Source organism: Euleptes europaea, chromosome 6 (assembly GCF_029931775.1).
Source record: "Euleptes europaea isolate rEulEur1 chromosome 6, rEulEur1.hap1, whole genome shotgun sequence".
Classification (NCBI taxonomy): Eukaryota; Metazoa; Chordata; class Lepidosauria; order Squamata; family Sphaerodactylidae; genus Euleptes; species Euleptes europaea.
In genome coordinates this window covers 19,202,474-19,228,968 of record NC_079317.1, presented here as the reverse complement: position 1 = coordinate 19,228,968, position 26,495 = coordinate 19,202,474, and the positions used below count along the sequence as shown (strand labels likewise).

General features: G+C 44.5%; 1 protein-coding gene across 1 annotated transcript; it reads right to left on the bottom strand.

Annotated features, from left to right (window-relative positions):
• Positions 1-310: 310 nt before the first annotated feature.
• Positions 311-25,482, bottom strand: WARS1 (tryptophanyl-tRNA synthetase 1). The gene is made up of 10 exons (XM_056850987.1): positions 25,351-25,482; positions 23,560-23,767; positions 21,641-21,749; positions 19,656-19,775; positions 15,818-16,000; positions 13,593-13,693; positions 11,832-11,944; positions 9,237-9,410; positions 3,827-3,967; positions 311-541 (listed from the first exon to the last, which is right to left on the bottom strand). Exons 1-10 carry the CDS (start codon positions 25,462-25,464, stop codon positions 383-385), a joined length of 1,422 nt encoding a protein of 473 aa, XP_056706965.1. The 5' UTR covers positions 25,465-25,482; the 3' UTR covers positions 311-382.
• Between the last annotated feature and the right edge of the window lie 1,013 nt (positions 25,483-26,495).

Genomic DNA, 26,495 nt, shown 5'->3' with positions numbered 1-26,495 from the left:
CCTATCTTCACAACGAGAACTCCTACCTGCTATGAAAATATGCTTAAAAGCTCTCAAGATAGTAGACTCTGATATCAACGTGATTTTTTTTAATTAACGTGATTTTAGCATTTTTAGACACCGAAGTCCACAAGACAGGTTCATCAGGTTATTTGGTTAGCCAGTGTTATAGCCCAATCCAGTCTTCACCCAATGCCAGAACTGTACAGGGAGTATCTTAACATTTTCCTAAACAGCTGCTGATGACGCAGGTAATTGCCTTAAGAAGTAATGCTGACTGGAGCCCATATATAAATTAGGGAAAGGCAACATAACAAAATTGCTATGATAACATCGATCCACTGGGCTAGTGGTACAGACAAATTAACATGCACGTCTGGAATCAGTAGTCGAACGCCAGCTTCCTTGGAGTCATGAATTCCTTCACCATTTCGCTTGTGACTTGCTTTCGCCTTTGCTGGTGGGCCGCAATCAAGGGCTGAAGTGTTTCAATCAGCGCCTTCTTCAGTTCCCCTGTCAGGAGGGCCCCACTCGTATAAGCCTAGCAACAGAATAATCAGCAGTTACATCCAGTCGCATCTGGAAAAGAGCTCTTCTCTGTCTCCCCACCCCCTCCGAAAGGCATGAAAAGCTCTCTGCCTCATTCAGTAAGATAACTTCAGAGGGAGTGATGCATCTATTTGGTTGCCACTACTTCCTGGAAAGGAACACACTTAGGAGGGCCTATACACTGGCCAGATGAGCAGCCCTACCATCTGCCATATTAGAAGGGAGATTTAAGATCCCCACGGTGGAGAGACTTTGCCAGTGTAACACAGGGGAGCTGGAAACCATTGAGCATGTATTTTTTAGATGTCCCCTCTACAAGTCAGCCCGCTTCAGTATTATTGACCCTTTGATTAGGGAAATGGGCTCTGGGGATGAGGTGAATGGACCAAAAAGTTTCTGCTGGGAGACAGCTCACCAATCACCACCCAGGTTGCAAAAGACTGTGCAGTAGCAATGAAGCTATGTTGCCTTAATGTACTTCCTTAATCTGTGGAAATGTAAAATTGGGTGGTTCCTAATTTTGTTGGCCTTGGTTGTAAACATCTACTCTGTATGGTCAGTTTCTGTTTTATCTGGCATACTAGCCATAAATAAAAGTTATTATTATTATATTTGGTTGCCACAAAAATGGGGCACTTGAGAGACCGGGTATCTGGACTTAGGGCAAGAGGCAAGATCAGTTGACTTGGGGAGTGCCCTAAGGGCATATACTCAACTTACTCTGAACACTTTGCACAGATTAGCTATCCCTTAAGCCCTTTAAACCCCCCCCACACACACACACACACCGTGTTCCACAACTCGTGAGGGACTTTTGACCATTTTAATTTATGCCCGGGGGCCTGATATGGAGGAGAGGTCTATCAGTGGCTGCTAGTGACGGTGACTAAACAGAGCCTCCACATTCAGAGGCAGTAAACCTATGAATCCCAGTGCCAGGAGGCAGCATCAGGGGAAGGTCTTGACCTCTATGCTCTGCTGGTTGGACCTCCAGAGGAAGCGGTCAGCCCCAGTGTGAGACAGGATGCTGGACAAGACGGACCACTAGTCTGATCCAGCAGGGCTCTTCTGATGTTCTTAAATGCCTCTCCATGAAAACACCTGTAATTTTGCAAGAAAATTTGCATACTGGCTGTTCCCACAAGGAGATTCCCAGAACGTACCAGGAAGTTTCAGCTTGTTACTTAGTGCCAAAAATGCTTCAGCTTGCGGGCATGAACAGGAGCAAGCACGAGAGCACAATGTCAGGATTTGGCACTCCTCAACCACGGCCGTACAATTGCACCAAGAGCTGTGCCAAGTGTGGCCTGGGCTAGTCAAGGCCCCTCTGGCTGCACTATTTGAAGCTGCTCCTGGTGGCTGGGCAATGCCACGGGAGAAGCTTATGGCCCTTGGAAGGCTAAAATCCTTTTATTTCCCAACTCCTTGTGTGACAGATGTTTCAGGTGGAAATGGAAGTGATGGGACTGCCGACAGACTGGTTGCTGTAGGGGCCAGGTCGAGTGACAGCAAAGGAGGAGCATGCGTGAAAGCAGCAGCCAGGGGGAAGGGGGAAAATACGCAACTTGCCCCCCTGCCTCGTATCTTCAGGACCGCCTCTCCTGGTATACCCCCCGAAGGACACTAAGATTGTCCGATGAAAATTTACTGGTGGTCCCTGGCCCTAAGAGCATGTGGCTGTCCTTGACAAGAGCCAGGGCTTTTTCGCCCCTGGCTCTGGCCTGGTGGAATGCTCTGCCTGGTAACATCAGGGCCCTGTGGGATCTGAAAGTTTTCCGCAGGGCCTGCAAGACAGAGCTTTTCCACCAGGCCTACAATTGAGGACAGCCGCTTATATTTGCTCATATTATCTATACAATCTACTGGCCTCCTCCCCCTTTTTCCCCTTAGTGGGAACAAAAAAAAAGCAAAGGGTTGCCACCTGTACGGTCCCTACAGCTTTTAGACTTGTGCGCCATCATGTTAGGTTTTTAGAATTTTATTGATGGTTTTATTATGGATTTTACTGTATATTTGTATATTGTTGTATTTTTTAAATGATGTTACCCGCCCTGAGCCGGCTTGCTGGGAAGGGCGGGTTATAAGTCTAATAAATGAACAAATAAACAAAATAAATAATAAATCAGGTAGGGAAGGAGGGTCTGAGACGTAGCAGACTTTGGGAGGGGATGGTTGGGGTAGAGAGGCAGGTTTGCAGTCCCAGGGAGAGGGAAGTAGGAAGCAGGAGACCACAGAGCTCAGAAGCAGGAGAGAAGGGTCAGATTTAGGGAGTGGTGGAGAAGATCTGACCATTGACGAGGCTTTATATGGTCTTTATTCGTTGGGCAGTCCTATTCTGCTGATGAAAACTGGATGCTTTTGCAGAGTTAATGGAACCTAAAGCATCCATCGCCAAGAAAATGACCCTGAATGGGCAACTAGCAATCACTGGGGTATGTGTGTGTGTGTTTGTGAGACATCGCGTTCCACAAACACATCACAGTTCCAGATGTTCAATGTCCCCCAAGATCCAGAGATCCTCTATACACCCTCTATTCTTATCTCAGCTGTTGTGAGTATAGTGGGTGTGGCCAGTGAAGATCCCATAGCCATGGAGCCCTCTGATCAGCTGGAAAACACAAACTGTTGGGGTTTTTAGTCAGTTGCTAGAGCTGGCTTCAAGAAGTTGGGCTGGGGTAGACCCATTAGCCTCTTCAGGAAGAAGGTGTTTGAAAACTGATAGATACCGTTAAAGGCATTTGTGTATACATTTTGTGGCGCCCTTATTGTGACTTTCCTGCCCTTCCAGTGAATTAGAAGAAGAGTTGGTTTTTACAACCTGCTTTTACGCTACCTTTAAGGAGTCTCAAAGCAGCTTATAATCGCCTTCCCTTCCCCTCGAAAGACACCTTGTGAGGTAGGTGGGGCTGAGAGAGGTCCGAGAGAACTGTGACTGGCCCAAGGTCACCCAGCTGGCTTCGTGTGTAGGAGTGGAGAATCAAACCCGGTGCTCCAGATCAGAGTCGGCTGCTCTTAACCACCACACCACGCTGGTCCTCTGTGTGTCTTTTTCTCCTCCTCACTTGCATGTGGAGTTTATCTCACTTGGTTCTTTTGAGTATGCCATGGGGGGTGCAATATAGAAAGAGGAAGCATGGGGAAGTGGAGATCCTTCTGGCACAGATCACAGGGAGGGAGTAAAAACCTTGATGATGGCAGATGGGTTTGCCTCTAGGGTTCGATTACAGTAGCGGTGGATAAGCATCTCCGTGGGGAGGCGGCAGCCCACCACGCTTACCTGTTTGATTTGTTCCAGCTTGTCATCATCTTCGAGGAAGAACGTGAGGTACATGTAAGAGACGTCCACGTCGCAATTGCCCCCGTACTTCCGGTGCTCTTCGACAGTGTCTTTCCCACCAGAGAAGGCATGCTTGTTGATCTAGAACAAGAGAAAAGGGATTTCAGGATATGGTATGACTATCGTTTTCATAGCGCTTTTCATTCTACAGCAGCAGTCAGCAGCCTGAACTCATTGTGACTGCAAGTTGCTTTGCACACATATACAGAAGAGCAACCAATAAATTAAACCATAGTAAGTAAAATCGATTATGTGCATTCAGTCCAATGGTATTACTTCAGAGCAACTCTTAGAAGAAGAGTTGGTTTTTATATGCCGACTTTCTCTACCACTTAAGGGAGACTCAAACTGGCTTACAATCACCTTCCCTTCCCCACAACAGACACCCTGTGAGGTAGGTGAGGCTGAGAGAGCACTAAGAGAGCTGTAACTTGCCCATGGTCACCCAGCTGGCTTGGTGTGTAGGACTGGGGAAACAAATCCAGTTCACCAGATTAGCCTCTACAGCTCATGTGGCGGAGTGGGGAATCAAACCCAGTTCTACATATCAGAGTCCACCGCTCCGAACCACTGCTCTTAACCACTACACCACGCTGGCTCCTTAGAGAGCAAGCATGGCATAGTGGTTAAGAGTGGTGGTTCAGAGCAGTCGACTCTAATCTGTAGAACAGGGTTTGATTCCCCACTCCGCCACATGAGCTGCAGAGGCTAATCTGGTGAACTGGATTTGTTTCCCCACTCCTACACACCAAGCCAGCTGGGTGACCTTGGGCAGGAAAAAAAAGGCAGCCTTGTTAAAGTATTCATGCAACATAATGGAATGACCAACTTAGAAAGTACGTGGAGCCCACCAAAAGGAGGCAACCCGCTTACTTCAGGCATGAGCAAGAAGAAGAGGAAGAGTTGGTTTTCATATGCCGACTTTCTCTACCACTTAAGGAAGAATCAAACCGGCTTACAATCACCTTCCCTTCCCACAAGACACTTTGTGAGGTAGGTGGGGCTGAAAGAGCACTAAGAGAGCTGTGACTAACCCAAGGTCACCCAGCTGGCTTTATGTGGAGGAGTGGGGAATCAAACCCGGTTCTCCAGATCAGACTCCACCGCTCCTAACCACCGCTCGTCACCACGCTGGCAAAACAGATGAAATGCAAGTGTTTCTCCCTCACCAAATGGCCTGGCTTGCATGTACTCCTCTCCTCAGACCTAAGGCAGCTATGAGAGCAGTGCAGGATTTATGTATAAGCTAAACAAGCTATAGCTTAGGGCCCCACTCTCTTGGGCCCCCCAAAAAACTTTTGTTTTTGCCAAATGCCAATGTGTTTGCATTATTAAGTTTGTTATTGTCAAAGAGCTCCAACCAGCCTCCACCAGCTGGAGCTGCTTTGGTTTAGTCAAAAGTTTCCCAAAAGGGACAAAACATTAAACTCCAGGCTTTCACCCCAAGTTTAATCAGTAGCTGCCACCAACCCTGGGGTCCAAAGGATGAGCCTCCAGGCAAGGAGTCCAGGGTACCTCCAGCCAAGCTCCAAAAGTTAAGTGCAACGCTTACCCTGCAAGGTAGAGGCCTGCCAGGGAAAGATTACACTCCCAAAATGTCTTAGGTTCTTTTGGTAGGTGGTTTTTACACTCAAACAAGGCACTTAGAATTTAGGCTTGGAATCCCAAAATCAAAAGACACAATCCATTTAAAGGCTAACAATTTATTTATAAGGTTTATGCTGGTTTACAGGAAAGAAAAAGGGTTTCATGAAGTGATAGGCAATAAAATAATAAACTACTTAGCATAGCTAACTAATACATTCAAAAGCCTTTTTGGTTCAAAAGGATTGGCAAAGGTTTCTTGCATCAGGTTTATAATTACCAAGTTCCAAAGATGCTTCCAGCATTCAAGAGTTCCAAAAAGATTGTCCAAAGGTTTCTCCAAGCAGGTCAGCTTGACCAGTTTCCCCCTCAAGGGCCAAAATCAAATGGGTTGTGATGCAGCCAGCACAGCTCTCCTGCTGTACCCCAAAGCGTGCATGATTTGCTCAGGACTGGTCTGTCCTTATACCCGTTTTCTCAAAGGGATGAGCTCATAGAAACCAATTGAGAAAACGAAAGCAATTAGCTGGTAATTAATCGCTTGGTCAGAAATGCTGACTCACTAAGAGGTGTGTTCAGGTGAGGAAGCTTACAGAACTACCTGCACCTGGACATTGTCATGATGGCTGACCGATTTGTTACTATGGCATTGCCCGGCCTTGCATTCCAGAAAGGGGAGAGAAGGCTTTAACGAGCACCAGCTGAGGCTTACCTTACTCCCTCTACAGAAGCAGTTTTCAAAAGGAAACTTATTTTGCTGGTCTACAATCCCAACAACACAGAATTTATAGGCTTCTAGGCCTGAACCAAAAGAAATAATACAATCCAAGAAATTGAGAGACCTCAACTTCTTGACAGTTATGAATAAAAAATCATTTTAAGTTAGAGCTTAATAATTATTTCACTATTAATATACTTCTTCTTAATTGTATTTCAGTTCAACAATTACTTTGATAAAATACATATTTTGTTATGTGCAAATGGCTTTAGATACCTATTAGGTCCATAAATTACCATATAGCATATATTTAACACAAAAAACAGCGACAATTTGTTGTTGACAAAGGACAGCTGGACATATAAAGGGCCCCATTACCTTCAATAGCTTAGGGCCTCATCAAACCTAAATCCGGCCCTGTATGAGAGGCAAAAGAAAAGGGGTGGAGGATGCCATGGATCCTTTATCCATGCAAAGAGCTTTTCCTTGACCCCAAAGGATCTTCTGCTAGCCACTACTTTTCTGTAACTGAGACTTATTTTCAGTTTTACCCATGACAGTGCTGGGGAGCTCGCTCTTAAGTGAAGGAGAACATATACAGCCGTCAAAGTATCTTGAAGGTATTTTCACAACACACCTCAGAGTCATGTTTCGTCCTGCCAAACATTCATTTTTCGTGATTCACTCTTTTGTACACATTCAACAGCACGACACACCCACAACACTCTGGGTTGGATACTACCAATGTTTTGGGTTTTTTTGCTCAGTCGGGCCCAACTCTCCACTTAAACAGAGCTCCTGTCCTACACGGCATTTGTAAATGTAGGCCCTTTTTGGTGGACAAAGGGTATTCCTTTAGAAGTTAGTAAATATTAGTATTTAGATACATAGTAACATGTATATCCTAGATGGTATAAGCTGAGATGATTTGATAACTGATTTCATATGTAATAAAAAGTAGAAATAGAGGGTGCAACAAAGCCGGGGGTGGGTGGGAGAAATAAGCTTAATTAAGAATAGTTAGAATAAATATTGTACAATTTTTAAGTGGAGAATGGGAAAGTAGTTGGAATAGTCATGAATGCAATTATAATTAAAGCAGATATAATGGCAATGGTTATAGAACAGTATATTAAGAAGATTATTTACCGGAACCCCTAGAAGGGTGAAAAAAGACTGTGTGAATGTGTTATTGTCTGTTTTATAAAATTTATAATAAAATATGTTTTTAAAAAAGGGGGGTTCCTCCTTCCCCCATTCACAAATGGAAAAAGGTGGCTAGATCCAATCTATTCAGGACGTAATTTTGTTTGGGGGCTTCCTACAGGCACCTGGTTGGCCACTGTGTGAACGGGCTGCTGGACTTGATGGGCCTTGGTCTGATCCAGCAGGGCTTTCATGTTCTAGAGACCTTAGGCTGGAACACCCAGCGTCACACAGACAGAGTTCAAAGTTCAAGGGAACCGCAAATTTACTTCTTCACAGCTGATCAGACTGGCAGAATGGGCAGCAGTGGCTAAAAGCCGCAGACACAGGCACAGAAAGCTTGGCTTGGGCAGCAACTGTTGCCATGTAGCCTGTGCTTTCTAGTGCTATGGAGAGGGGACCAATGGAGACGACTGTTTGTTAGCCTAGTTTACATCCGAGGCTATTATTCTTAGAGCCATGGAAACCGGCACTGTATTTTTAGAAGAAATGACATCACCAGGCCTCACACTTAACGCCGGCTCTCGGTGGACACCAGGTGAACAAACAGGATGCTTAGTACATTAAATATTACTCTTGTTAGTTTAGTCGCCAGGATCAGGCGGGCATAGTTACGTGTGTGTGTGATCCAGAAGTTTCAAAATATGTTTTCATGCAAGTTAGACAAAAAAACAGAGCAGAGAAAGTAAAAAACAAGAGTAATCTCTGCTATCTCCTCCAAATAGGATGAGCCGGCCTCCCCTCTGCTTTCACTCTTTAAAGAGAGAGCCAGCGTGGTGTAGCGGTTAAGAGAGGTGGACTCTAATCTGGAGAACCGGGTTTGATTCCCCACTGCTCCACATGAGCGGTGGACTCTAATCTGGTGAACTGGGTTGGTTTCCCCACTCCTACACATAAAGCCAGCTGGGTGACCTTGGGCTAGTCACACTCTCTCAGCCCCACCTACCTCACAGGGTGTCTGGTGTGGGGAGGGGAAGGTGATTGTAACCCAGTTTGATTTTTCCTTAAGTGGTAGAGAAAGCTGGCATATAAAAACCAATTCTTCTTCCTCACTCAGAGGTTCCCAACGTTTTTGAGCCTGCGGGCACATTCGGAATGCTCACATGGCATGGTGGGAGCAGCAACAACATGGCCGCCACAAAATGGCTGCTGCAGGAGGTGGAGCCAACCACAAAATGATTGACACAGCTAAACTTCATTAACACAGTGTAGATCCTTGTGCTGTGGTGGTAGCTGCTGCCAAAGCAACGTTTTAAAAAACTCTGCACAGCCAAAGAAATCTCCAATAGTCAATCAAAACTTTGCTGGGCAAAGGCCCTACCTGGCCCCACCAACTTCCTATAAACACTTGGCGGGCACCAGAAAAGGTGTCAGTGGGCACCAGGTTGGGGACCTCTGCTTTAAATGAACTCAAACGGCTCCTCCTTCCATGCTTTTGGGAGGCTTTTTCTTTAGTTTAAAGCACTGTTGATATGTGCCATCACAGAGTGTCTCGAGCTTTTTTTTACTTTAAAAGCCCAATAGCTTCTCTTAAGCTGAACGACTACTCCAGGGAGGTTCTGCATGTTCTGTGACGTCACAGCTATCCAGCCAATAAGGACTCTCCACAGCCCCTTCTGCTTCAAGCTGGCAGAACATGTTTACCCTAAGCTCAAGAGAAGACTGCACGTATAACAACGTGGTAAACTGAGCTTCCCAGAACAGAGTAGCTCTTGTCACGTACATCTAGCTTTTTCCCTTCCCGGTTAATAAAACTGAGAAAATGCACCACAATCAGCTTTTAAAAAAATATCTAAAAGTTCACTGTTTTTGCACGCTGCATTGTGAGAATTCTTCTCTTACCTTGGTTTTGATTTGTTTGGGTGTGTCAGTGAGAAAGATGGACGAATTGGGGTCACTGGCGCTCATCTTTGTCTGTGCTCCTTGCAAGGCCGGGAAGAACACGGAGTGCATTAACGCCGGCTTGGGGTAGCCAATTCGCGGGGCCACGTCCCTTGTCATTCTAAAATAGGGATCCTTACAAAAGGAAAAAAGAGACAAGCATGAATGGCCCTGTGTGAAAGAGCCCACACAGTCATCCGATTAGAACTCAACTGGCTCATTCTCTGCCATCTGGATATCATGTGAACATCTTAGTTTTAATAACATCAGTCACCTAGACGCTGAAGATACTGTAAGGCTCACCTAACACAGTGGGCACTTTCACACATCCTGAATAATCTATTCTCAGTCCACTTTAACGATCATATGTTAAGTGGATTTTGCTGTTTCACACAGTAAAATCCATCTGCAAGGTGCATGGAAAGTGGACGGAAAGTGCATTATTTGGCATGTGTGAAAGTACACACCGACTTCTTCACAAGTTGAAGAAGAGTTTGTTTTTCTATCCCGCTTTTCTGTACCTTAAGGAGTCTCAAAGCGGCTTACAATCTCCTTCCCTTCCTCTCCCCACAACAGACACCTTGAGCCCAAGGTCACCCAGCAGGCTTCATGTGGAGGAGTGGGGTTGTCCAGAGCGAAGTCCTCTGCTCTTAACCACTTCACCATGCTGGCTCACGCTGAGCCAGTGACAGTAGGCCAGGGCTTTGGGTATTCTGCATCAAAGGGACATACGAGTATTGTTCCAGTCATACAGAGAATTTAGGCCCACCAGTGAATTCTCCTACTTGGCTGCCTTCCAGTGGTTAAAACCTCTCTGCCCCCAAGATGGCAGGTTCTTTGAAGAAAGAAATAGCCAGGGACTGGGTGGCATAGATGGCACTCCTGACCATGCCTGAAGCCAGTTACTATTGATACAGAAACGCCTGACCCCAGCTGGACATCAAATTGACATGAATGCATCGACAGGGAAGGCTCCTTTAAAGGCCACACACCACAGATTTATTGTTGGTGAAGGTTCAGGATATTTCCAGTAGCTCTGTTCTTTCTCTGGGCCAGGCATAGAAGCACATTGTATGTCCAGGGGAAATGGAAAGACCACTTAAGCATCAGCCCCTCTCCTTGTAAAAAAGGAAGGGGGGGGGAGGCAATGAAGAAGAAGAAGAGTTGGTTTATATAAGCCAACTTTCTCCACCACTTAAGGAAGACTCAAACCGGCTTACTATAGCCTTCCCTTCCCCTCCCCACAATAGACACCCTGTGAGGTAGGTGGGGCTGAGAGAGTGTGACTAGTCCAAGGTCACCCAGCTGGCTTCATGTGTAGGAGTGGGGAAACCAACTTGGTTCTCCAGATCAGCGTCCACCGTTCCAATTCACCGCTCTTAACCACCACACCATGCTGGCTCTCAATGAAGAGCTGCACAACATACTCCAGCGATCTGTCTGGAATACCCCCTTCCATAGTTTTAGCTAGCATCCCGGCAGCCACTTTTAGAAAAACTGGGGACCTCAGAAGACTTGATGGTGGTGGGAATGCCTGGGTTTGTAGCCCTTGAGACCCCATGTGGTTTTCTGAGCACCCCGCTAGTAGGATAGACAAGGGATCATCCATGACTAGAATCCTAGCACATCAGGTAGGGAGCCATGCTGCAGTTTCATCTCAGGATTAGTTTATTGTCTGGCCCCGGACATGACATGGTGTCCTGACCAGGGAAGCGGCAGCATGTCCAGCCCGTGATACAAAAAGGAGCTCCAATTCTCCAGGAGTGAAGGCACACCAAATATTCAGTGGAACACAGCAGGTCTTGAAGTGGTTATTTATAACTGGGTGTCCAGAAGACAGCTTTGTTTCAGATCAAAGCAAAGGATGTTTTCAAGTCATTCATGCCCATTAGAGTGGCCACTGGGGTCATGTTGCGTCTGGTACTGGAGTGGAGTCGGAGGTGCAAAATGGAAGCGGATATTGAGGCAATGGGGCTACGCCAATGCCCCCTCAAACTAAGGGGTCCTCATCAATGGCCAGAACCAATCTTTTAAACAGCATTTCTGACCAAGTTAAGGGAGAAATAATATCTAGTTACCCCGTTTCCCTTCTGAGGTAACAAAAGGGTGCTAAAGAGCATCCATCACTTGGAATGTTGTATCCAAAGAAACAAACTTGTACATTCTGCACCCGAACTCACACTCAAATACTCAGGATGTTGAATGCTACGCACCAGAATTAGATTCTATCTAGTCGAGGCTGCAATTGAACATATGCAGAATATATCTAGACCTGCTATTGATAATGCTCTTTTGTCATATGTTTATTTAGACATTTATACTCTGCTTTTCTCCCCAGCAGGGACCCAAAGTGGCTTACAACGCCATTCCCCTCTCCTGCATTTTGTCTGCACATCAAGGCAGGTCAGGTTGAGTGTGTGTGACTGGTCACCCAGTAAACTTCCACGGCAGAGTGGAAATCTGAACCTTGGTCTCCCGGATCGTAGTCTGACAATTTCACCACTACAACGATGGGTTCCATCAAGCCTAAAAGAACTTGAACAACTGGCTTTGTACCTGATCAATGGCGCATGGGATCAAACACTGAACATCCTTCCTATTGTTGAAGATCTGTGGAAACGATGTGCAGAAGGATGGAGCAGCTTGAATGGCAGGAAAACTGATCTTTCCTAGAAAGGCACAAATGTTTGCTTGAGAAGTTGCTTTCCATAGTGGACATAACCCCCCTCCCCCCCTTGATCAGCAACGGTGTAGAAAAATTGTTTATAACATCCGGTTTTCTCACGTTCTCCAATTTTAACTGTATGAGAACAACTATTTACAGATGGCCAGCGACCTTCACATGAACACATGAAGCTGCCTTATACTGAATCAGACCCTTGGTCCAACCAAGTCAGTATTGTCTACTCAGACCAGCAGCGGCTCTCCAGGATCTCAGGCAGAGGTCCTTCACATCACCTACTTGCCTAGTCCCTTTAACTGGAGATTCCGGGGATTGAACCTGGGACCTTCTGGATGCCAAGCAGATGCTCTCCCACTGAGCCACAGCCCCTCCCCAGCTAAGAACAGCTTAGCTACACAGAACACAGATGTTACAACAGTGGGTTGGATCCTACCATTTTGTATTACTAGTGCCAGGTATGTACTGCTAGCAGGAGGGCTTCTTGCAGTGGAAAAGAGTTGTTGATCCAACCTATTAGTTCTGAATGATAATACACCAGCTCCTTGTTTCTTTGGCCTCCCTCTAGATGCATGGCCTTACTGGCATAACTACATTTGACGAGGAAGGCATGTGTTATCAGACCCTTTAGGCAAAGTACCCTTCTAAAAGCCAGCTTCTTACACAATTTCTTAAAGCCTTGGGCCAGAAAGCAACACAAGGGACATAAGGAATCCAGAAATGGTGAACCTTATGTGGCTGGCACTGTGGGTTGATGAAGGCATAACGCTGGCACCCTCTGAATTGCAGTTCAGAGACTGGGAGATTACTTTGGGAACACATTCTCTCTCTCATCACACCCACACCCCTTTCAAAAGAGAACCCCCTCGACTGTTGACTGAATAAGTCTGATTTCTCCTCCACCTTTTAATGTTAGACCTTCTTTTAAAGATATAAATTCTGTTTTTCATATTGGTTTGCAACACCAGTATTCTTAGCTGAATGAACATTCCATGAAATCTGTAGTTTAAGCGAGACAAAACTGTTTTCACTGCAAAACTCTCATTACTCTTTTAAATAACTTGTCCTTCTTGATTTTGTAAGCCACTCTGAGAGCCTTTCAGGGCCCTGTGGTTGGGATATAAACAGAGGAAAAGATAAAGGATGTCCAGAGTTGGGATGTGTTGTGTGTGTTAAGGGCCGTGGTTGCTTCCAACTCATGGCGTGACTCTATGAATCAGTGTCCTCCAAAATGTCCTATCCTTAACAGCCTTGCTAAGATCTTGCAGACTGAGGGCTGCATCTTCCTTTATAGAGTTAATCCATCTCTTGTTGGGTCTTCCTCTTGTCCTGCTGCCCTCAACTTTTCCTAGCATGATTACCTTTTCCAGTGACTCTTGTCTTCTCATAATGTGACCAAAGTACGGCAGCCTCAGTTTAGTCATTTTAGCTTCTAGGATCAGTTCAGGCTTGATTTGATCTATAACCCACTGATTTGTTTTTTTTTTGGCAGTCCAGAGTTGGGATATCAGCACCTATTTCTGATGGTAGCCTATTTACAAAAAAGAGAAAGTTTCCCCCTGTTTGCTTTGCAACCCACTGGGCTTGTTCCCAGTTACTTGCCTTCACGTTCTACTATGAACATCCTGGGAACTCACCGATGCAGTCGCTGTCTGTAAAGCCAAAGATTCCTTTGACTTGGTTGAACGTAACGTGCTTTTGGACTTTTAGGATGTTCTTGTAGAATTCTGGACTCGTCCTAGCAAAGCAGGGGTGGAGACAGAGAGTGAAATGGAGAAATTTAGATTGGGGAGGGGGAACCCACCTTCCAGAGTACTTGCAAGCCTCAAATTGCTATCTATTTCCCCAAAAACATGGGCTTCTGGCATTTTGCATGCAAAATTTCAGCTACTGATGATTTCAGTTTAAATAAAATCCATATGTAATCTTTATCATAAGCGTTTTTAAACAAATGAAGAGTCTATGAAGTAGCATGACAAAAGGATAATTTGCCAGTTTACAGAAAGCCCCTTAACATAATCTTGTTTTAAATTATTGCAGAAACCACCACCACAGAAGGAGTACCATAACTTTGGCAAACAATTTCCTCATTATTTGACGTTGGTGTACAACACAAATAAGACTTTTCCCACAATGTACATGAACCTAATAAGACACCAGGCCCATAAAGAATCCATAATCTAACAGAGAATCTCCTTAGATCTCCCAAATTATAGGCAAATGGAAAACAACTCAGCTACAGCTAAACTTGCTTTCAGTAAAGATACAGAGTGTGTATCTATCCCAAGTCAGGCTTATTTATAAGAATTGTGATCTGCCTCTGTCCTGAGAACTGTTCTGAACGTTTCACACTGGGGCTTCTGTAAATAGAGATTCCCAAGTTTCAGCTTCCCCTCCCATTCCCCATACTGTGAATGAGACAAAACATTGACTAAGGAGATTCAAATACCAGATTCAAAAGGTTGTCAGACCCAAGCAAGTCAGCAAACAGTATCAAGGAGTGAAGCTAACCCTGACACATTCTTCACGGGCCTGAAACCCTTTGAATGTTAAACACCTGAAGCAGCACAGGGGCAGCTTCCTTACTGGCCAGTTGCACAGTCAAAACACATGACACCTTATTCTAAAGTCGCTTCTTCTTTTGCTAAGTTGCAGTTTCTTCTGAAGTTGAAATAATTTCAACCAGTTGCTGTACCACTGCACCCCCTACTGGGATTTGAAAGGGTGACCGTATGCACATGGCTGATGTTGTTGATTATTCTCTACAGTTCTGCAAACAAGGAAGATAAATTCTTGTTTTTCTATTAAGAACATAAGAAAGGCCCTGCTGGATCAGACCAAGGCCCATCAAGTCCAGCAGTCTGTTCACACAGTGGCCAACCAGGTGCCTCTAGGAAGCCACTAACAAGACGAGTGCAGCAGCACCATCCTGCCTGTGTTCCACCGCACCCAAAATAATAGGCATGCTATGAGCAAGTTGGATGGTCAAAGCGAAGCTTCTAATAACAGCCCGAACAATTATTTTTAGTAGAATTCCTTTTTGTTTATATTATGCCCTTTTAAATATACATTTCATTTCACAATAGCAAGAATACCTAGCAAAGAACCGTGGTTTGTTCACATTACAGAAATTAGCCTGGGGAAAGCCTCGGACTTGCTAGCTCTTTCCTCACTCCCCTTGTGCATGGGTGGGGAAATTAAATAGTTCTGCTTTAATGGGAAACCACAGTTGTTTTTTCTCTCTCAAGTCGTATATTATAGTTTGTTCTCTTTCCTCCAAGCTAGGATTAAACTGTGCTTTGGAACCCTGGTTTGGAAGGAAACAAACAAGAGTTCATGGTTCAAATGAGACATTGCACCATGGTTTGCCATAAGTGCGAAAGCATTTTACTTCTGAGCTGCATGTAAAAGGTAGGGAGTTCATACACCTGATGTGTACCTTGCTCACTATTGTGTTATTTGGTTTGAATCTGTTAAAAATAGTATGCTAGAGTTTCCAGATACCTCCCTCAACCTGTTAATTATTTGATTGGGCTTTGAATTTTTAAGAAGGATTGAAATCTATCAGAATAAGACATCACACTCCGTTGTTAGCTTGTCTTCCATTTTGTTACAAAAATAGCCATCCAATTAAAAAAAAAATTAAGCTCAATTTTTCTTGTGCAGATAGCTAACTCCCTTATCTTCAGTTCTTTCCTTCTTCATACAACAGTATAAATGGCATCACTAATGCAATTAAAAAAAAACAACAGAAAAGAAAAAGAAACAGAAAAAAGGAGACACTCGGAAAAGAAAAAAAAGATCACAGAAAACTGTTAAAGACATTTGATCATATAGTTAAAAAAATATATCAGAAACTTACCCCAAATAGTCCAGATCAGAAAAGATGAAGGTTTTATTGATGTCAAATCCACAGGCTATAAGGTCCTTGATGTTTTCTATGGCATACTGGTATGCCTTCTCAACTGTTAGATCTTTCCAGAGGTATTTCTCATCATCAGTCAATTGTATGACTAAAGGAACATTAAACATTTCTTGAAGCCACCTAATAAAAACGGAAAAAGATTTATTTAAGCGTTTCAGGGCAGCATCCTTACATACGTCACAAGCTGTCATGGTGATCTGTATGGGAGAGCATGATCTAGGTTCAAATTTCATTTATTTATTAATTCACTAGGTGGCCTTTTGCAAGTGTGACTCAGGTTTAAAGATACTTTTAAAGGTTCCTCTCCGCCCGCCGCACCCCAAGACTCAATGTGCACACTTGCTTGTCTGTTGGTGGTGGAAAGTGCTGTCAAGTCACAGCTGACCTATGGAAACCCTTTAGGGTTTTCAAGGTAAGAGACGGTCAGAGGTGGTTTGCCATCGCCTGCCTCCATGGGGGCTGAGAGAACTGTGACTGGCCCAAGGTCACTCAGCAGGCTTCATGTGGACGAGTGGGGAATCGAACCTGGTTCTCCAGGTTAGAGTCTACTGCTCTTAACCACTATACCCCACACTGGCTCTTGTCTGAATATAAACGTAACATCCATTTATTTCCCAGAAAAGAAATGTAGTTGGCCAACTCTGGGGAGGGGCTGTGGCTCAGTGGTAGAGCATCTGCTTGGCATGCAGAAGGTCCCAGGTTCAATCCCCGGCATCTCCAGTTAAAGGGACTAGGCAGGTAGGTGATGTGAAAGACCTCTACCTGAGACCCTGGAGAGCTGCTGCCAGTCTGAGTAGACAATACTGACTTGGATGGACCAAGGGTCTGGTTCAGTATAAGGCAGCTTCATGTGTTCATGAGGTAGGAGTTCCACCTCTTGGAAAATAAATGTGCTACCATTCCTGCACAAGGTTTGCTTACATTTTATCTCACCCAAGTCTTACAATGCAGGCAAAACTGAATTCATTCTCAGGCTGAACAGCAGAGTAATCAAATTTTACTTATCAGAGCACTATGGGAAATTGGTTTTTTCCTCCCATTATAATGGGGAAACTGCATTAAGCAGGAGTCAAGTTGCCACTGAACTCCTGAATAATGTTCCCCATAATATTGTTGTATCAATCCAGTAACATTGATCAGACACAATGAACAAAGCATAGTTTGTCACTGCAAGCTGTGGGATTCTTGGTCTGCTGTGTTCCCTCCTTTCCCCAGATAATGAAAGACATTTAGATCCAAACAATCCATGGTTTCGGTCATTTATTTAGTTTATTTACGTGCTGTCTTTCTGAGCATGACAGCCACCCAAAGTGGTTCACAGCATGAAATACAATAAAGTTGCCATCAAGAACTAAAATCGCAAAACGTAACAAAAAATTAAAACCAGTACAGCAGACAACTTGATAAATAAATCCGGTAGAACAGACAATCAGCAAACCATGACACATCTAGAAGCCAGTACAGCTAGAAGCCAGCGTGGTTAAGAGCGGAGGTTTGGAGCCGTGTTATGGATATACTCATGTACATCCATACAACCAGAACCATAATAGCAGAACATCTAGGAGCTAGCATGGTGTATTGGTTAAGAGCAGTGGTTTGGAGTGGTGGACTCTAATCTGGAGATTCCCCACTCCTCCACATGAGCGGCGGAGGTTAATCTGGTGAACCGGGTTGGTTTCCGCACTCCTACGCATAAGGCCAGCTGGGTGACCTTGGGCTAGTCACACTCTCTCAGCCCCACCTACCTCACAGGGTGTGTGTTGTTGGGAAGGGAAGGAGATTGTAAGCCGGTTTGAGTCTTCCTTAAGTGGTAGAGAAAGTCAGCATAACTCTTCTTCTTCTAGAACAGTGGGGCATGTTTCAGAATCCCAGAAAGGGAAGAGCCCAAAACATAGTTTGTAATTTGTAATTAACACTAAACTATGGCCTGTCATCCAGACCTTTTTTGTTTAGATTACCACATGCAAATGAAGTAACAGTGAAGGGGGGGAGTGTGCAAGCCTGAGGATTTCCAAGGTCGATTCATGGTTTGGCTGTTAGATGTCAGTTATGCTATAGTGTATTTTGTTTTGACAATGTGTTTTATATTGAGCCTGATTTATGTTACGTGGAACTGTGGGCTTTTTCTATAGTCCTGCAACTTAGTGACTATTTGGGTCTGTCGGTGTAGCAATTCCTTTTTCACGTACTTCCAGTTCAGGTCATCACTTTTCCTCTGTTTTGATTGTTTTGTTACACTGTTTACTCCTGCAGACATAAGGAATAAGGGGACAAAACCTCCAAAAGATTCTCGAGAAGTGATTTTGTGTGATGCTGTCACAGAAGTGGGGAATGCATTTTGCGTAGGTTGTGTGTTAGAAGCCCTATATGTGACTGGCTCAAGTACTTCTATTTTGTGCAAAGGGAGCAAAGAACAAAAACCACTACCAAAAAACTCTGCCAGATGAGAATTCACCATTCTCCTTGGATTCCAATCAATGTTTTTATCTGTGTGAAGTCTTATCTTTAGGCACTTCATGGACTAGGCAACGTTGAGTTAGATCAAAGATTAATATTGCATAGTTTCACTTGATGTATTTACAGCTATTCCTTGCACATATTAAATAAGAATCCCAGCATAGCAGCCACAAGGTAGCTCAGTGGAGTCCAGCTTTCCATTAAAAAAAGAGTTCAAACTCCTTTACTTCTCCTCAATTGATAGTGTGGAGCAGGGGTCCACTAGCTTTTTAAACCTGTGTCAATTTGGTATGTTTGAGAAAATGTAGTGGACTTTGTAATAAAATGGCTGCCATGCAGAACATAGGAACATAAGAAAGGCCCTGCTGGATCAGACCAAGGCCCATCAAGTCCAGCAGTCTGTTCACACAGTGGCCAGCCAGGTGCCCCTAGGAAGCCCACAAACAAGACGACTGCAGCAGCACCGTCCTGCCTGTGTTCCAAAGCACCTAATATAATAGGCATGCTCCTCTGATCCTGGAGAGAATAGGTATGCATCATGACTAGTAGCCATTTTTACTAGTAGCCATGAATACTCCTCTCTTTCATGGACATGTCCACTCCCCTCTTAAAGCCTTCCAAATTGGCAGTCATCACCCAAGCTGGGGCAGGGAGTCCCACAATTTAACTATGCGTTAAGAACATGAGAACATAAGAAAGGCCCTACTGGATCAGACCAAGGCCCATCAAGTCCAGCAGTCTGTTCACACAGTAGCCAACCAGGTGCCTCTAGGAAGCCACAAAGAAATACTTGTGTGAAGAAATACTTCCCTTTATCTGTTTTGATCCTCTCACCCTCCAGCTTCAGCAGATGATGAGAGTATTATGAGAGAGGGAGAAAAGCTTCTCCCTGTCCACTCTCGTCATACCATGCATAATTTTGTAGACCTCTATCATGTCTCCCCTTAACCGCCTTCTTTCCAAGGTAAACAGCCCTAACAATTACAAAAGGTTGGGAGGTCCCAAGCCAAGTATCCTCCTATTATGGGAGCAGCTGTCTGCAAATGGGGGCTCCCTGAAGATTCAAAGATGATGCCTTCTGGCATCTTCTGAAGCACCTCCTGTGGATGAAAAGCCAGGATGGGCTCTTTGCTTGGGGAAGAAGCAAATGGGCCCTGGGAAGCACATCATTGGGCACCACTTGGGAAATCACGGATCATGGATTTTGGCTACAGTCAAAATAATCAAGAGGCTGGCAGCACTTTAATCATCAGTACTTTCAAAACAGTAAGTAAATATGTCATGGAAAATGAACCATCTTCAGACTGCAGTTACTTACTTTGTAAACATAATTGGGATGAGGTGGCCAACGTGCATTGCTTCAGATGAAGGACCTCGGCCTGTGTAAAGGTAAAAGGGCTTCTTATTTTCATATGCATCAAGGATTTGGTTCATGTCTCTAAAGACAGAAGAAAAGAAATATGGCGTGCCTTTTTAAACAGCTTAATCAAATCAAAAAGACTGAGAACAAGCGCAGGAGACCTGTTGTGATAACTGCAATTTGCATTTAAAGGACAATAGTGTAATTTAAATAGCATCTACGTAAAACTGTGACAAAAATCAAACATTCAACTTTTGAAATATTAAAATGAGTGGGAAAAAAATCAATGGATAAAAATACACGAGGGCGGGAAGGCAGCATGGTATAGCCCGATCTCGTCAGATCTCGGTAGTTAAGGAGGGTCGGTACTTGGAAGGGAGACCACCAAGGAAGACTCTGCAGAGGAAGGCAATGGCAAACCACCTCTGCTTCTCACTTGCCTTGGAAACCCCTTGCTGGGGTCGCGCGTAAGTCGGCTGCAACTTGACAGCACTTTGCACACACAAAAATACACGATCGCTTCCACACAGCACAATAGGAGGATACTGTTGAGCTCTAGAACTGGATGAACAGATTCCTCCTTGGCCAGATCTGAACCTCAATAGTCTCTAGTGCCATAAAACAGTGGCCTCAGCCACTGAGGTTCGAGGGCTGGAAATGGAACCTGGATGATACAATGCAGGAGGGGAAGGTTTTTACCCCTCCCTCAAAATTCTATTAGGGGCATGGGAAAGAGAAAAGCAGGATTAGGGAATGCACATCTCATGGAATACATTCCCTGACCCTAATTCCAATCCCTTCTCCTGGTCTCTATCAGCTGCTAGGGGCTCTGCCTGCTTTGCATCTTTAATAGGAGGTGCAGTTAATTAGGAAGTACATTTTCTTCAATCCTAATTAACCCTCTCAGGAAGCCTCTTTCAGCTTCATGCTAATTACATCATGGACTGGAAGAGAAGAACACTTAGGACTTGCCCATTCTGATGACCCTATCTGGAACTGGAAGAGAATGTAATATAAATACAATCTCAATACCCCCTTCAGGAACATAAAGTGTTTAGGAGCCAGTTTCCTCTCCTTTACTCTTTAAGCGATGCTCAGCTGTCCATAACATTCTGTTCTCAACGAGCAGTGAACAATGCTACGTTGGGCTGTTTTTCATAGTTTTATCTTTTTACATTTGCAAAGCAATATTTTTTTCCCGTCTTTCTGGTGAGTCAGCTGAGCATGTAGCAGCTCCCAACTCGCCTGTGAGTGGTTATGTTTCTTCTCCCTGATGGTAAACATGAGACCAAGAAGTGCACTATCAGGAGAAGTGATACAGGTAGAGTATTCCTTATTCAGACTTCCCATATCTGAACTGATCCGAAAACCGGATTCTTCGAACCAGCATGCAGGCAGACCCGTGCTGCCTGTTTTCAATGTTTCCTCTCACCTAAAAAAACAAAATACAGTGTACACTGCATCGTAGGTGGAGACTGAAAGCCTGCAGTTGTAGTTAGTTTGTTATTGCTCGTGTTTAACAGCTGATACAGGTATTCTGGTGAGATAGTTACACCTTTGCTTTCTAATGGTTCAATGTACACAAAATTATTAAAAATATTGTTTAAAATTACATTCAAGCGATGTATATAAAACATAAATGAATTTGGGTCCCATCCCCAAGATATCTCATTACGTATATGCAAAAATTCCAAAATTTTCCAATATATGGAAAGATCTGAACTATGGACCTCATCTGGTCCCAAGCAGTCCGGATAAGGGATACTCAACCTGTATAAGCCCTCTCAATCTCCTCCCTGCCCCTGAAAGCTTGTTTTTTGTTCCTTTATTGCAGATATTTGGAAAGTTTATATGCTGCCTCTCAAGAAACCTGTTCTCTGGAGTGTGTGGAAAGCAAGGACTCACTTAAAACTACTTTTGCTCAAACAAATTAACACACCCACCGATGAGAAAAGAAGATGCCCCTGCGTAGGAAGTGATGTGGTTTATGTCCCGTAACTCTCTCTATTCGATTGATCAGATCTTTATCAATTTTGCTGCTGCCAAACCGAACTGAAAATAAAAGGGAGAATAGGTTATACACCATAGGTGGGGAACCTTTTTTCCGTCAAGGGCCATTTGAATATTTATAACATCATTCGCAGGCCATACAGAATTATCAACTTAAAAATTAGCCGACCAAGCCCCAAGCAGTCAGCTGCCCCAGATGACCCCCTCTGGCATGGGCAAGCAGGCAGGCATTCAACCGGTGGCGCACTTGCCCACCTGGTGGCACAGGATGGTCTGTTGCACCAGCCGGGTGTAGCCATCCAGCCACACACTGGAGTTGCTCCTGCACCGCATGGTCGGGGCTGGATTCTACAGCCGGCTTCTGCTACCTCTGCCTGCAGGGGTGAAATGAGGACACACTGGCTAAGAACTTGCCCCCCCCCATGCATTCTGGCCCTGCCCCCTTTAACCCCTCCACTGTCGCCACACCCCCCCAGCCCTCTTATAGTACAGGGGGAATATGTTTCTCCATGGCCTGGGTGGGAAAGGGTTAACACAGTTTCTTGGGCAGTCCTAACAGCTCCATAGCTAACGACTCTTCTGCAAGGGGGGAAAAAGGTTCCTTTTCTCGGCAAAACAAACTCACATCCGCCTTGAATAGAGGCTATTCCTGTCCGCAGGAGGAGGTGGATCGCCAGTCTTAGATCCTTCTGAGCTAGAGATCTGCCAGGACCCACAAAGGGCCAGACCAAATGACTTTGCAGGCCTTATACAGCCCCCGGGCCTGATGTTCCCCATCCCTGTTATACACCATGCTAGGTACACTGCCATAGAACCACATGAGCATAACACTAAAGAAATGTTAAGTTTTTTTGTGTTTTTAATATTGTGGATCATTCTCACTCTTGAATTATGACATGTCTACAGAATATGGAGATCCAGCGTGGTGTAGTGGTTAAGGTGTCAGACTAGGATCTGGGAAAACCAGGTTCGAATCCCCACTCTGCCATGGAAACTTGCTGGGTGACCTTGGGACAGTCACACTCAGCCTTGACCCTGGATGGGAGACCTCCAAGAAATACCAGTGTTGTTAAGAACATAAGAAAAGCCCTGCTGGATCAGACAAGGCCCATCAAGTCCAGCAGTCTGCTTACACAGTGGCCAACCAGGTGCCTCTAGGAAGCCCCCAAACAAGACGACTGCAGCAGCACCATCCTGCCTGTGTTCCACAGCACCCACAGTTGTGCAGCACACAACAGTTATGCTGTGGCAGGCAATGGCAAACCACCACTGAACAGATCTTGCCTTGAAAACCCTACAGGGTCGCTAGCTGTGACTTGACGGCAAAACAAAACAAAATTACACTATGGAATTGATTTGTGCTCTTTCAAATTTCAAGGCGGAGGTTCCCATTTTTAAACTTACTACTTCATTTTTTACTTCTCAGGAAAAGCCTCCTGTTTTTAAGGACGATCTGAAACATGTTTACTCAGAAGTGAGTCCCAATCTTCCACTGAAGATTTCTCATTTCATTACCCATCACTCACTTCATGGGGCTTGGTGGAACAGCCTCTGCTTTGCATACAGAAGGTGCCAGGTTCAATCCCTGGCATTCCCAGTTAAAAAGGACCAGGCAGTAGGTGACATGAAAGACCTCTGCCTGAGGCCCTGGAGAGCCACTGCCTAGTCTGAGTAGACCATGTTGACCTTGATCGACAACTTTACTGTAAAGGAGCTACATGTGTGTTCACTACAATCATTTTAGGAAGTCTGTGGTCAGGAAATGGAGAACAATGAAAACTAGCTTATTCCACTGGTAATTACCAACTCTAAATTAAATATTATTTTGAAAAACAGATAAGGCCCCACTCACCAATAAGTTTATCATAATCTACCCCTTTGGCGTTGGATGTCTGCACTGACCATGGATCTACAAAATCTTCATCTTCAGCATCTCCCGGACCATTACTGACTGGAGTGAAATCTGTTGGAGGGGAACCAGCTTTATATTCCTGGCCCGTAGCTGTTTTATAACTCAGCTTTAATGACAATAATAATTTAACTGCTGCCTCAATTTCATCCTGGAGGTAAAGGAGGAAGGAAAAACACAACTGTCAGTTTAAGAAAGTTCAGTGGTGTGGCACTGTTTATCTGACATGCACAACATTATGTTATATTTCAACAGGAAACATTCTGATAGCAATGCTGATTCTGTGAACTTAGGCAGACCTTGAGAAGGAGGGCAGGAAGGGATGAGTCAGTGCTCGGTTCTTGTGGCCCCCTCTTACATGCCCAGGGTAATGCAGATTGCCACTTTGGGGTCCGGAAGGAATTTTTCTCTAGGCCAGATTGAACGCATTGGCTCTGTTCAGTTCAGAATCTCCTCTTTAGCCTCCACTGGCGAGGCAGTTTAAGCTGGACTGGATTTTAAGTGTGACTGACTATGCCATGGGAGAGAAACAGTGTGGCAGGGTTTTGCATCATGCCCTTCTGGTGAGCTCCTCAAGGCATTTAGCTTGACCACCGACAGAGGCTGAAGGGTTGACTGGAAGGGTCTGCTTCAGCGATTTTTCTACTCTTAAAGAAACTGAAAAGAAACTTCAAGCTAAAAAACATTAATACTGAATCAATTTAAATGCAGCCTACTGACTGCATCCAGGTTATGGGCCTTGATGCACATCTGTAAAGAACTGCGGTTCAGCATTCTGTCATGGAAGGCTGCTGGGTGACCTTGGGCCAGTTGCACACTCTCAGCCTAGCCTACCTCATAGGGTTGTGATGAGGATAAAAAGGAGGAGTGGAGGATGATGTTCGCTGCTTTGGGGAGAACGGGTGTGTGCGTGTCTGTGTGTGTGGGGGAAATGAAGCAAATAAATCATTTATACAACCAATCAGTAATATTAAATATGTACTCTCTCCATAAGGTTCATCCAAGGCTGAAATGCTGCATCTACTATCAAAACTGGAAAAACTAAAACAAGCAAGCCAAAAAGTGCAATAAGAGACGTTTGGGAAGCCTTATGTACAACACCTCCCATTTAGGGAACCTGGAATGTTATCCATTTGCTCTTCTTCTAAGAAGCAGCCGTCTGTGAGGTGGGTTAGGCTGAGGGAGAATGACATCACCTGATGAGCTGTTTATGGTGAATGGAGATTTGAACTTTGGCACTTCTAGGCCACCCTGACCTGGATAGCCTGGACTAGCTTCATCTCAGCAGAGTTGGCCCTAGTTAGTGTTTGGGTGGGAGACCAGCAAGGAAGACCATAGTTGATATGCAGAGGCAGGCAATGGCAAACCACCTCTGTCCATCTCTTGCCTTGAAAACCCTACGGGGTTGCCATACGTTGGCTGTGACTTGACTTTCTGTCACCACTTCTAGACCTACAGTGTGTTCCTAAGGAGAGTTACTTAGTCTAAGTCCACTGAAATGAATTGGCTTACATGGGAGTAACTCTCTGTAGGAATGCACTGCTTGTCCGACTCTAACCACAGCTTATGCTGCCCTGTTGAACTGTATTTTATATTGGTAATTAGGCTCTTTCAAAAGATTACATAACTGGAGTCTACCAAACAGACGTTTTCTACTGGGATATCAAAAGCATTAGTAATTGCCAGGTTAACATTACTAAAAGCTGAGTTTTTAAAAAGTTTAAGAATCCATACCTTTGGTGCTTTCTCTGCTTTTAGTGATCTGACCTTTTCACCTTGTGTGGTTACTTGTTCAAACAGTTCAAGTGGGTTACGAGAGCAAAAGTCGCCATTCTGAACGTCTGCCATTTTCAGGAGCGTAGAAGATCTTTATTATTATTATTTACAATTTACAGCACCTCTTGCAACCTCTTTCGGCCCAGAAATTTCCAAAATACGGGTCGATTCTAGGAAAGAAGACAACCCACTTTCAATCCTCTGTTGTTATTTTTATAAATACAGGTTGAGTATCTCTTATTACAGACATCTGGACTGATCCGAAAACGGGACCTTTTGAGCTGGCATGCAGTCATTACTCACAGGCCCTCAGCAGTGCCATTGATGGTTCAATGCACACAAAATTATTAAAAATATTGTTTAAAATTACACTCAGGCTATGTGTAAAAAGGATATTTAAAAGTCCATGTATCTTGTTTTATCTGGCCAAGGGCCACAAATAAACTATCTGAATCCGGATATTTAAAATATAAATGAATTTCGTGTTTAGGCTTGGGTCCCATCCCCAAGATATCTCATAATGTCTATGCAAAAATTCCAAAATATTCCAAAATACGGAAAGATCCAAAATATGGACTGCTTCTGGTCCCAAGCAGTGCAGATAAGGGATACTCAACCTATATTGCATTGTTAAAATATACTGAGTTTGATCCCAACAGAAGCTGGTTTCAGGTTGACTCAGACTTCCATCCTTCTGAGGTCGGTAAAATGAGTTGCTGGGGGTAAAGGGAAGATGACTGGGGAAGGCAGTGGCAAACCACCCAGTAAACAAAGTCTGCCTAGTAAACGTTGGGATGTGATGTTACCCCATGGGTCAGGAATGACCTGGTGCTTGCACAGGGGACCTTTACATGCAAGCAAAGGGAACATGACTGACATTTTCAAACATTCTATTTACAAGTAACTAAACAAGCCCTGAGGATCCATGAAGAAGAGCATCTAGGGTCCAGCTGACAAGCCCTCGAGGGTTTATACTACTAGAAACAGCCATCTATTCAAAACCGTAAAGTCACAGGCTGTTGCAATTTACAAATGCCCCCCCCCCATGCCTGAGTCCAGTCTGTCTACACCTTTGTTATCTAGGGCAATGTTCCCTAGTCTCA

Coding starts and splice junctions, on each gene's coding strand:
- WARS1 (XM_056850987.1), bottom strand. CDS start 25,464: ATGGCAGACGTTCAGAATGGCGACTTTTGCTCTCGTAACCCACTTGAA. Junction 16,001..19,655: donor ATCCCAATTATGTTTACAAA/GTAAGTAACTGC, acceptor CGTTTTTATTAG/GTGGCTTCAAGAAATGTTTA. Junction 9,411..11,831: donor TCCCATGCGCCATTGATCAG/GTACAAAGCCAG, acceptor TCCTTTTGTAAG/GATCCCTATTTTAGAATGAC.